This window comes from Vulpes lagopus, chromosome 7 (assembly GCF_018345385.1).
Source record: "Vulpes lagopus strain Blue_001 chromosome 7, ASM1834538v1, whole genome shotgun sequence".
Classification (NCBI taxonomy): domain Eukaryota; kingdom Metazoa; phylum Chordata; class Mammalia; order Carnivora; family Canidae; genus Vulpes; species Vulpes lagopus.
Genome location: NC_054830.1, coordinates 25,987,593 through 25,999,709, shown reverse-complemented (window position 1 = coordinate 25,999,709; position 12,117 = coordinate 25,987,593). Strand labels below are relative to the sequence as shown.

Here is a 12,117-nt window from a genome sequence, read left to right as displayed (position 1 = left end):
CAACTAAGTAATTAAAAAAATTAAATTTGGTAATTATCCATAGCAACATGGGCACTCGTTAACCATTTGGTAATGCTGATATAGGGAAGACGTGTACTTAGGAAAAACAAAACAAAACCAAAAAACCCCACAAACAATACCAAAAACAACTGCAGACAAAGAAACTATTCACAGGAACAGGAAAACAGAACTTCAGTTTTAGTGAGAAAGACAAAGAATGATGGATGGCTCTGAAAGTACACATTACCACCCTCCTAATCTCCAGGTGGCTCTTTACACAAGATTCATTAAGTGTAAAAGTTAGGGACTGCATCTTCAAGCAGCAGGAAGGCAAAGAGAAAAAAGAAATCACTGGCATTTTAGAGCTTTCTGGGGATACAGATAGGAAAGCGTGACAAGAGTCCAGTTCTGTGATCTGTTTTAATAGACCAGGCATGTGCCAGTTTCTCACCTATGTCTTTCAAAGGTTCCACCACCTCCCACTTTGGTTCTGATCGGAAGAACATGGAAACTTGCTGTAAGGCAATCTCTGCAAAGACATTTTAGAAACTCATCAGTCCAACATGTCAGGAAAGTACCACATGCTTTAGATATCAATCTTGCAAATGAAATCCTTTTAAGTCTATGACCTTCTAAAAAACTTAAATTACCAAAAAAAAAAAAAAGAAAAAGGCCACAGAGTAAATGCAACGTAGGATTCTAGATTGGACCTTGGAACAGAAAAAGGACATTAATGGAAAAACAAGTGAAATCTGAATAAAATCTGTAGTTAATAGTAATGAACCAATGTGTATTTCTTTAGTTTTGATCAATGTGCCATGTTTGATCAACATCTTAACATATGTAAGATGTTAACATTAGGGGAAATTTCGTGAGGGGTGGTATATGGAAACTCTCTGTACTATCATTACTGTTTTTCTGTAAGTTAAAAATTATTCCAAATTAAAAAGTTTATTAAGAAGACAATTACTAATGATGTGGGAAAAATACATATATATTTTTCAAACTGAAAGATCTAAAATATGTAAACTAGGTGGCATAAACCAAGAATTCAATATATGCACCAGGCCACAACCCAAGCACAAAACTCAAAACATGTTCTGAGGTCAGCTCAGAACGGTATTTATGTTGCTCCAAGTGATATTTATCCTGTCTTCATTCCTCATGGAATTATAGCTTTCATCAACAAAGAAGCGATTAGCCTTAAATATATATTGGAAATAAAAGCCAGTGTTTTAGAAAAACATCTATGTTACAGCAACAACATAGTTCTATTGTGGGACAATACCATATTCCTGTTTACTGGAAAAAATCCATCCCTCTTTTTGTGTTCGTTTATCATAAGAACATTTCCCCTTTTTAAGAAGACAATGAGAAGAGGAAGTCCTTTAAACTTCACTATATTAAGAAATTATCAAAGTAACTGTGCTTTTACATTTCCTGCAAAAAGCAACATCTGTAATTTGCTGTTTTCCCTCAACACAATGAGAAAATGAAGCTGCTCTAGATCCCTGAAAGCAAACAGCAATACTGCAAATTCACTGTGGAATTTCACCTCCGCCTAGCATGAATGGCATTCCAGGCCAAACGGTGAAGAATGAGAGAGATTCAGCAGAAATGCTCTCTATATGTCAGAATGACCTAGTCTGGAATTACCATGCCCAGCGTTTGGCAAACAACATCATTTTGCTACATTTTACAGTACATTATGAGTTAAGAGTTTCAGGAAAGATAATGATCTACTAGCTATTGGTCTACTGATTCAATATGTAAATTGTTGATGTTGTCCACACAGAAGAAAACATGAGATGACTATATACAAAACTGACTCCATTTACATTTGCTTTAACGACCCAAGAGTGACAAACCATTTGGAGAGATCAGCTGTGGCAGAAGCATATAAAGTTGTCATAATCTACGCTGGGAACTCTGTACCTTCCTTGTAATTAATGTTGATATAAAATGTTTTTAGCATTTCCAAAACAACTTGAATATAAACAATCATAAAATAACTCAAACATAAGCAACTCAAAAAGGTATTTTCTGTGAAAATCATATCAACTTTGAGAAGGATTATGAGAAATAGTTTTCTAAATGCCGTACAATGTCATTCTAAGAGACTGTAAAGGACAGTTGATTCATAACTAACAGTGACTCATAATTCTCCACAAAATCATTATTCAACAACATTTATCATATGCTACTATGTATCATACATTGTTCTAGAAATGGGAGAAACAGCTGTCAACAAATGGAACATGCTGGATTTGTTACTGATAATTTGAGGACTGGGAGGTAGCCCTTTTTTTTTTTAACCTTAGAGAATCAGGAAACTGTAGAAAAGGACATATTCTTTCTCCTGAACTATGATTTAGTGTCAAGTAAATCACGTGACTACCATACTTCCAACATAACTCTCCACCCTCCCCAGAGCTACATGTCCTTCTCCTATGGGATTCACCCACGATCTATCCTGTGTTAGGGCTACTCTCTTCCACAAGCCTGTGAACTCTGGCTGTGAAGGAAGGCTACATCCCAATCTGGATAAAAGCCCACAGCCACATGGAAATATTTTTTTCTCTCCTGGAGCACTGGCCCTTGCCTCTTGGCCTGGCTAACTTTTCTACTTATCCTTAGATCTTCGTATAGCCATCAACTCTTCTGGAAGCCTTCCTCCGCCTTCAGATCTGGAGCATCTGCACCCCTACCCTCATCCCCAAGTTGCCAGGAGATGGCTACTCTGCCACAGCCTTCACCTGTCAATCTCTCTGCAGAAGTGCCTTGGCGTGGGGGTAGGGGCCAGGCTTCCCTTAATGCTGGATTTGTAAGCACCTGACAAAGAGCAGGCACTCAATAAATATTTAATGAAGCAAGGACAACGAGTTCAATACGTGGTCAATGGATATGGACACTCTCTCCCATAAGAACATGAACATGTCTTTTTGTGGACAAAAAGAAAAGCATCTGCTCTCTATTTCTTCCAATATTGGCTGTCACATGGGGGGAAACTACACACTCAGGAAATGCTGATAAACAAGCCCCAGGCAGGAAATGCAAAACGATGCCTTCAGATCCATCCTGTGCTTCCCATGGAGCTCTGACTTCTCCCCTCAGAATGTACCAGCTGCGTCCACTGTGTGTAGCCTTGGAGCTCCTAGATCCCCGACCCACAGTGACTGCAGAGAACAGAGTCCTCCAGCCCAGCAACTGGGCTCCAGATCCCCGATCTACGCAGAGGCCTGCAAAGCGGACTTGGCTCTACCAACTCTCCAAAGCACCCTGCCCTTGATCTGAGTATAATCCCCACCCCATCCCTCCTCCCTCCTCTATCCTGGAGCCCACTACTACCTGACCTACTCTTAGGGTTCCGGGTTTCAGGACTAGAAGAGGGCCCATCTACTCCCTGTCCACTCACCACCTCCCTGATCTTGTTTGACAGGTCAGGACCGAGGCTCACAGAAGGGAAATGCTGCTGATAACAAAGCTGGGACCAGGATCCAAGCCTTCTTATCTCTCTGGTCCAAGTGACTTCTGCATGGACACTAAAAACCACCTTATTCTGAGGTGGTTTGAGGTTTGCAATGGGAAGATGGCTACAGTACACTGAGGCTTATAAATGATAGAAGCACCTTGGTTAATAAGATGAATAAAGTAAGACATGCAGGGGGGTGGGGTATGTGCCTATGACTGGGAGACACCTGTTCTCCCTGTACAAAAGCTGGCCCTCAGTTAAACTTGGTAATACAAATGGACACCTCATAACTCCTCCTCCACAGGGCACCAAGGACCTCTATTTCTTTGGTCATCTGGAGAACACCAGGAAAAAAAAGAAAAGATCAGAAATCTCAGCCTGGAGACTCAGAGAGAGTGGAAGTAGCTATTGATACCCTGAAGCTCCTAGTCACTCATCCCCTGGGACCTGGGGTGGCATCACAGTCCCCCTCTAACTAGGTATCTTCAACCTCAGAGCAAGAGGCAGGAAAAGTGGCCTTGGTGACGTCAGCCACATGACGCAAAATTCAAGTCCTGAAGTGGAGTAGGGTGGTGACCATAGACCACTTGGAAAAAGATAAGAGGTGCAGACATTATCCATGTAAAAGGGGGAAGTGGCCCTGCTTAAAGAAGTGCCCCATGTTGGAAGTATGCAGAGTGCCCTTAGGAACCACAGGCCATGCGTTTTCGGGAAGCCCGGACAGGTCCTCCTGGCTTTCTGGGATGGAGCTGGTGCAGAGGAGGCTGCCTGGGCTTCCCTTTCCTGAGGCTGCTAGTGAGTCAGCCCAAAGGCAAGACAATTCTGACATTTCATTCAATGGGGCAATAAATCAGCATCTCTCTGATTTCATTGTTTCATTACTGGACTGTGTCCTCTAAATAGGAGCAGCTTCTTGAGCATTTGTGCTCAGTGAGTCTCTGGCAGCATTCTTACACATCTGCCCGCATCTGCTTTGGACTCCTGACTGTCTGCCATGTGGTTGGGGGCTGGGATGGGGAGAAAGATCAAGAATAGCAGCAAATGAGGGGGTACAGTAGAAAGAAATATAAGGGTTGCCCCCTTCCAGGGGCAAAGCAGCATTTTAATTGGAAAGCATTCAGATATTGTACACTTGTACAGTCATACGAATGTACAACCCTAGGCAAGGTCTTTACTCTCAGGCTAGCTCTCATCTATAAAATGAAAGGGTTAATCTTGATACACCTGCTCTAAAATCTCTTCTAGCTCCAACCCCAGGTAATTCAGTGTCCTCCTAGTTCAAGCTCCCTAAGAGCAGGGAGCACAACCTCCAGGCACTTGCACCCCCAACACCCAGCACATGGCATAGGTGTAGCAGAGAGTGAAGGTCTACAGAGAGAATGGTGTCATCATGTGTGCACTATGCCTCGATGCTTGCCCTCAGGAACACATGAGCAGAGACTCTCAGGAAATAAACAGACAAACCAACAAATGAGGCTACGTTAGGGCATATTTGGTAACAGTCAATCCAGATGGCTCACCATCTGACAATTTGGGGAACAATCAAGTGAAGCATGGTAACTGAAAGCCATGAGAGATGTCACTCTGGAAGAATTTAAGCTGTCCTGGGAGCCCCAGTCTTGTGTGCCTTTTCTCCTATATGAACCAAAAAACAATGGGGTGAAGAATGAAAGCCTTTTAATAACTTAGTGATCAATTTTGTCACTTAGAGTAACTGTGTGTTTGAATTAAACTTTCCTTCACTTGGTTGCATTTTAGAAAGGCATTCTTCTCACCTCTGCAGGTACTTCCACTAGAAGACAGGAGGTACATTCTACAGCAAGGCTTCTCAGCAAGCACCTGGGGACTTTGTTAACAAACTCAGATCCCGATCCCTAGGTTTGGGATGGGGCCTGAATTCAGCACTTCTGACAACTCCTAGTGATGCCAATGCTGTGGGTCAGAGGACACACTGTGAATACCAAGGCCCAAGGGCTGTAGTTTTCAAATTTGGCTGCATATTGGAATCTCTTGGAGAGCTTTACAAACTAGGAGCCCCACCAGTAGAGATTTTGATTTAATTGGCATGAGTGCAGCCTAAGCATCAGGATTTTTAAAAGTTCTCTGGGTAATCTATTACACGAAAAATTTGATACCTGACAAGCAATCTTTTATTTCCCTCTGAAAAAGGAATAGAAGTGCCTCCCCCTAATTATTTCAAAAGCTGTGTTTTGAGGACTTGAAATGTAACATGTAAACAATCTATTCTCTTAGCAAGGAAATCAGCTTATTAAAAATATCCACAGTTCCACTAAGACTCTAAGCGTGGCTCAGCTTTAACAAATCAGTCCAGTTCTTCATTACTGGTTCAGTTCTGCAACAGTTTCAGTGGTCTCTTCAAGGCCACACCAGCGTATACTGAATATTTAATCATTCATCCTTCTAACAACGGGCTTAGTTTATTGATGCTAGCTTTGTGTGTAACCAGCACTGTTCCCAACTCAGTCCCCTGATTGATCCAGGAAAGGTTTGGAAGAGAACTAGCACTTCCTTAGGCTTTGCACTGAGTGGGTCTCCAGTAGCAACTGGGAAGACACAAAAAAGACCCTTTTGAACCACTTGGTACAAAGTAATTCCCAGAAAATACAAAACAGCCAAAAAAAATCCAAATCAGATTATGGTATAAATTATTGTGGATTATTTACTTTCTGTTCTGTCAGGGAAGATAATAAAGACAAGACTCTAAGTACCTAGACCCAGTAACTTCTCTTTCATATACTTCTGTGCAAACATCACCAACATTTTAGAAGCAATTATTTTCCTCTCACACTCTTCCAGTATATTACAATCAGGTTAAGTATGAGGAAGTGAATAATGCCCTGTAACAAACATACACACATCCCTGCTTGGAAATAGTTTCTCCCGCACGTCGTCTCCAGCAAGGAACAATGCCTTTTTAGTCACACAACCATAATCCCGAGATCCTTTTGCTTACCAGTGTAGTTTGCAGAATAGTTGTTTGGATCTAAAAACTTCTTCACCAGCTCACAATTAGACAAGATATGATTTGTGGTGATGACGTTGAGATAATTCTGAAGACCTTTCTGCCTCTCAGCTATGAATTCACGATCCATGTTACCAATCAGTTTTTTGGGGGGAAGAGGTAGACTGAGGCCCGCAATCTTTAATTCAAAGAGAAAAAGCATTACACTCATGTCATCCTCAAATGAGACCTAAGCCTCTACATTTCATAAAGATGCAACCTAATTTCAGTGCTATGATAAAAAATGCAAAGAACTGCAATTCAGAACTGATAAAATGCTATATTCACCAGAGCAACTTTCAAAGTTAATTTTTTTTTGTTTTAAAGATTTTATTTATTTATTCATGAGAGATAAAGAAAGGCAGACATAGACAGAGGGAGAAGCAGGCTCAAAGGACCCTGGAATCAAGCCCTGGGCCAAAAGCAGATGCTTAACTACTGAGCCACCCAGGTGCCTCAAACTTAATGTTTTAAAAAGATGTTTTTCTTTCTATCAAACTTATACGTGAAAATAATTTCAAGAGTCAAATAGTCTTTTTTTTGTTAGCAGTCCCATGACACTCCTCCCCAAGCAACCCTGCCAACAGATAACCTAGCTATTCCCCGCTACCCAGAGACAGCCACATCCAATTCTCTCAGCCAATCTTTTGGGCTGAGGGCTGAATTGATTTGCATTTTTAGGTATTATCTATTAATTTCCCATTATGGATTAAGTTCTCTTTCACAATCCTTTTTTTTTTAAAGATTTTATTTATTTATTCATGAGAGACACAGAGAAAGAGAAGGAGAGACATAGGTAGAGGGAGAAGCAGGCTCTATGCAGGAACTTGATCCCAGATCCCAGGATCACGCCTTGAACCAAAGGCAGACGTTCACCCGCTGAGCCACCCACAATCCTGATTTCACCTCACACACAACCTATTCCTAATGCCGCCAATATAGTTATAATTTTATTTAGTGCAATATTCCCATTTACATTAGGTGATACTAACCACTAAGCCAGAAAGCCATGCACAATTCCTTTATATCTACTCGTCTTGTTTGTTTGTTTTAGCTTTCTCTTCAACTCCAAACTCTCCATCTAAGCATTTTCTCAAAATATTCAGGTAAAAAGATGCATCAATTGCATCTTCTTGAGAAGCATCTGTTCCAAGCAGGACTGGTAGTCCCTATGCCTGCTGTGAAGGTGGCATCCTGAGACATCATCCTAGGGATGCTTTTGCTTCTCTTCTGCTGAACCCCATTTCTATATCCATACTTCCCTTTTTTGTAGAAGAATCCCTAATTTTTGGTGGGGTTATCCTCCATCAGCTTTCTAAAAAGGGAGCCGAGGAGGTCAATTTTTGAAAAGTTGCATGTGTAAATGTCTTTATTCTACCCTCACACTTGAGTGATAGAGCATCTTGATGTGGAATTCTAAATTGGAAATATTTGTTCTTCAGAATTTTTAAGAACTGCTTTATTGTCTTCTAGCTTCCAGTGCTGCTGTTGGCAGTAGATTCTTGCTTCCGTTTTTGTTTTGTGGTTTTTGCCTCCCCCCTGCCCCCGGAAGCTTTTGGGTCTTCTTGACCTGTTTGTGACTTCCGTATGCCTTTCTGCAGGTCTATTTTCACCTTCTGTGCTGAGTACTCAGCCCTTTCTATCTGCAAACCAATATCCTTATGTTCTTTGGTGCTTTCTTATATGAGAAATGCCCTTTGCTTTCTTTTTCTAGAACTCTTATTCCAGTGTCGGCCTTCTGGAATGGTCCTCCATTTTCTCTTTTCTCTTTTCTCTCCTAGTTTCCACCTTTGTTAAACAACTTTTTTTCCTACTGAAAATTTTTTCTGGGATATTTCCTTTATCTTTCAGCTCTTCTAAAGAGTTTTCAGGGCAGCCCTGGTGGTGCAGTGGTTTAGTGCCAATCTTTAAAAAAAAAAAAAAAAGAGTTTTCATTTCCACTAATATCTTATTTTTTTAAGATTTTATTTATTTATTCATGAGAGACACAGAGAGACAGGCAGACATAGGTAGAGGGAGAAGCAGGCTCCTGGCAGGGAGCCTGATGCAGGACTTGATCCCAGGACCCCAGGATCACACCCTGAGCCAAAGGCAGATGCTCAATCACGGAGCCACCCAGGTGTAACTTCTTTTTATTTCTGAGTACTTTTTTTTTCTTCAAAAGCATCCAGAATGTAATGCAATTTATCTGAGATTATGATGCAATTTATCTGAGATTATGAAAGATAATTTTTCTAAAGTGCCTGAAATGCTCCCCTTCCTGTATATATTGTTTCCTGAAAGTTTTTTTTCTTTTTTTCCTGTTTGTTTTCATTGTTATCTCTCATGTTAAAAGTACTCCTTAGAAATCTGGTGATCCTGGGCTGTCTGCTCATATTGAAGAGCGGACAACAAAAGCTGGCTGAGGGGCACTCGATGAGTGGTTAGGGCTTATCTGTTGTGGCTTTTATTTTAGCACAGGACCACACTCAGCTGGTTCCTTGGGAAAACCTGTGACCTCGGTGTCTTCGGCTCTTTCCTCAGATCCCTCTCCCCCCCGCCCCCGCCACATCTTCCAGTCTCCTGCCTGGAGGGTCTAGGTCCGACTACCAATATTCTGGGAGCTAAAAGGAAGGAGGTTTGCAAAAGGGAGCAAAGTCGGGGGTTATGTATTACATAATACATAACAGATGTACCATGTAATTATTTTCAACTGTGCCTGCATTCCCCAATCCAAAGACTGTTCTACCCTCTCTGGAGAATAAACTTCCAATTCTCTGCTGGAGGGAGAAGTACAGGACTAACTTGCTAGATGGGTGAAGACCTGGGGTCGTGACCACTTCTTCAACATACTCTCAACTCCTGATTTCAGCCTGGCCTTGCCCTATATGGGAGGCAGCACCTGTGCTAAACCTTTTGGAGATTCTGTGGTATAAATTGGGACCCAATGGGGTTAACCTCTCCCCCTCCCAGGTCAGAATTCTGCCTAACAGGTTAATTCTCATCCACCGGATTTTCAGCTTCAAAGGTTTTGTCGTGATTTTATCCTTTCCTATTCTACTTGTCCTTGAGGGTGAGTGTGTGTGCGCACGCGTATGGGTATCAACTTACTGTTGTTTTAGAGTGGCTTCAAGTGGAAGGAAAAGTAAATGCAGGTGCTCAATCTATCATTTTCTAGATCACTTACAAATTTATGAGTCTATTTTTAAAATTTTTTTAAAAAGCATCAGATTCATATCTTAATGAGAAAAATCACTTCCAAAGAGCAGTTGTATTCTACATGTGTGCTTGGATTAGAGCAGTCCAAGTGACATGCATATTGATTGAGGGGAAGGTCTAAAGAGAAAGGCATCTTGAATTCAGACAAGAATGTAATCTAAGCTACCCATGTGGGCAAACCTAACTTAGCCTGTTTCATTCTGTATTTTTCAAACAACAGTGAAGACCTTGAACTCAATATTGGAAAGATGAAAAGGTTGGCTGACAATCCTAAATTGCCTATTTCTCCAACATAATTATGAAAAAGTATCAGAGCATACTTAGAATGAATTTTCTATCATGGCATAATTCACTGCCAGATAAGACATATAAATTTCAGGTCATTTTCCTCATTCATACAATTGGATAGCAGCTTCTTTACTGACTAAATAAAAAGCATACTTAAGAAGAAAGCAGATCACTCGGCTAGTACACATCCAAGTGAATCACTTTATTATTATTATTATTTTGTTCCAGAGCATTGAGTAATATAGAATAATCAAAGGTACTACTAAAAACACAACTGGTATTTCTTTTTAAAATTCTTCTATTAAGTTGCAGAATATAATATCATTTATGTGTGTGTGTGTTTAAGCCCATGGATATGATTATATGTTCTCAAAAAAAGTCTAAAAGGACTCAAACTACCTCCTCGAGAACAGCTAACACTGGGAGTGTGTTAGCCAACAAATTTTTTCTATACTATGAAATGTTTACATTTCTCATTTACTCCTTTTTTCAATTAAAAAAAAACAACTCTTGGGGATCCCTGGGTGGCGCAGCGGTTTGGCGCCTGCCTTTGGCCCAGGGCGCGATCCTGGAGACCCGGGATCGAATCCCACATCGGGCTCCCGGCGCATGGAGCCTGCTTCTCCCTCTGCCTGTGTCTCTGCCTCTCTCTCTTTCTCTCTGTATGACTATCATAAATAAATAAAATTTAAAAAAAAAAAAAAAAAAAAAAAAAAAACAACTCTTGCTTATGAAACTGAACATATATACAGCACAGAGTCTTAAAAATTACCATGAACTTGGGGTGCCTGGGTGGTTCAGTCAGTTAAGTGTCTGACTTCAGCTCAGGTCATACTCTCAGAGTCCTGGGATCCAGCCTCACACCAGGCTCTGTGCTCAACAATGAGTCTGCTTATCCCTTTCCCTCTGCCCCTCCTTCCCCACTTATGTGCTTGCGTGCACGCGCTCTCTCTCTCTCTCAAATAAATTAATTAATTAATTAAATCTTTTTTTAAAAAGTGTCCAAAAAAAAAAAAAAAAGTGTCCAACTCTTGGAGCTCAGGTTGTGATCTTAAGGTTGAGATTGAGCTCCGCATCTGGCTCTGTGCTCAGTGCAGTCTGCTTGAGATTCTCTTTCCCTCCCCCTCTGTCCCTCCCCCTAATGCTCTGTCTCTCTAAAATAAATAAAATAAAAAATAAGAACTATATACATGTATATATAAAATATATACATATATATATACATACATATATACACACACACACACACACACACACACACACACACACACACACACACATTTAATTATATATATATAATTGCCATGAACCAGTATCAGCCCATTTGCCTGCACTACCCAACAGGAGACCCAGCTGAATCCCACATGACTCAGAATGGAGAGTTGTACAGGACATCATCAGATTCAAACCCCAAGAGAACTATTTTTCATTCATGGTAGGGATATGAAAATGGGTATTCATTCTGAACTTTGTGGCCTCCAAGCTTCCATCAATCTATTTGTTCAAGCTTCATTTCACTTTAGGAAAATACACTGATCTACCCAGACATCCCATCAGCTCTTCCAAATCATCAGGTGAAACCAAGTGTTCTTTGCCAACAGCTGCAATTAGAGTGCCCCTGCTATGCCAGTCTGCTAGACAGATTAGAGGTTTTTTCCTGATCTGCCTTAAGATCTCACAATAAATATTTCCACAAGTATTAGAAGTATATAATGTGTGTGTTATTTTAAAATCTTGCCTTTTAAAAAAAGATTAGCATTCAAGAGACGCTTTCTCTTTCAGCTTTCTCTCAAAAATTCTAAAATGTTTGACAATTATAGAATATAAAATTTAGAAGTCCAATGACTCATTAGAAGGGAGGGAAGAGAATACTACCCCAGAGAGCAATCAAGTCACTATGCCAATGATTTCCAAACACCTCCACATTGATGGCTTCAAGCCATGACACCTCACCATCCCATTTTCAATAGCTTTCCTTTTTAATGTGCCCTATGGATTCCCTTCTTGAGTTCCCTGTATATGAGGAAAGAGAAAGCCAGTGGAGAAGTCCCCAAAGACCCATCCATAACACCTGCAGAGTAACAAAGCGAAGGGGAAATGATTGCTAAAGTGAGGTCTAGAGCCCATAATCTGACCC

At 40.8% G+C, this 12,117-nt stretch overlaps 1 protein-coding gene across 8 annotated transcripts in view; it reads right to left on the bottom strand.

The window, feature by feature from the left end:
• The window catches only part of PXK (PX domain containing serine/threonine kinase like), an 84,241-nt gene that overhangs the window by 34,382 nt on the left and 37,742 nt on the right, over positions 1–12,117 (bottom strand). For all 8 annotated transcript variants that reach the window (XM_041761840.1, XM_041761841.1, XM_041761846.1 and 5 more), the window contains exons 4-5: positions 6,447–6,633; positions 452–529 (exon numbers count right to left, since the gene is read on the bottom strand). In XM_041761840.1, coding sequence (XP_041617774.1) covers positions 452–529; positions 6,447–6,633 — 265 coding nt within the window. The remainder of the gene's footprint in view (positions 1–451; positions 530–6,446; positions 6,634–12,117) is intronic.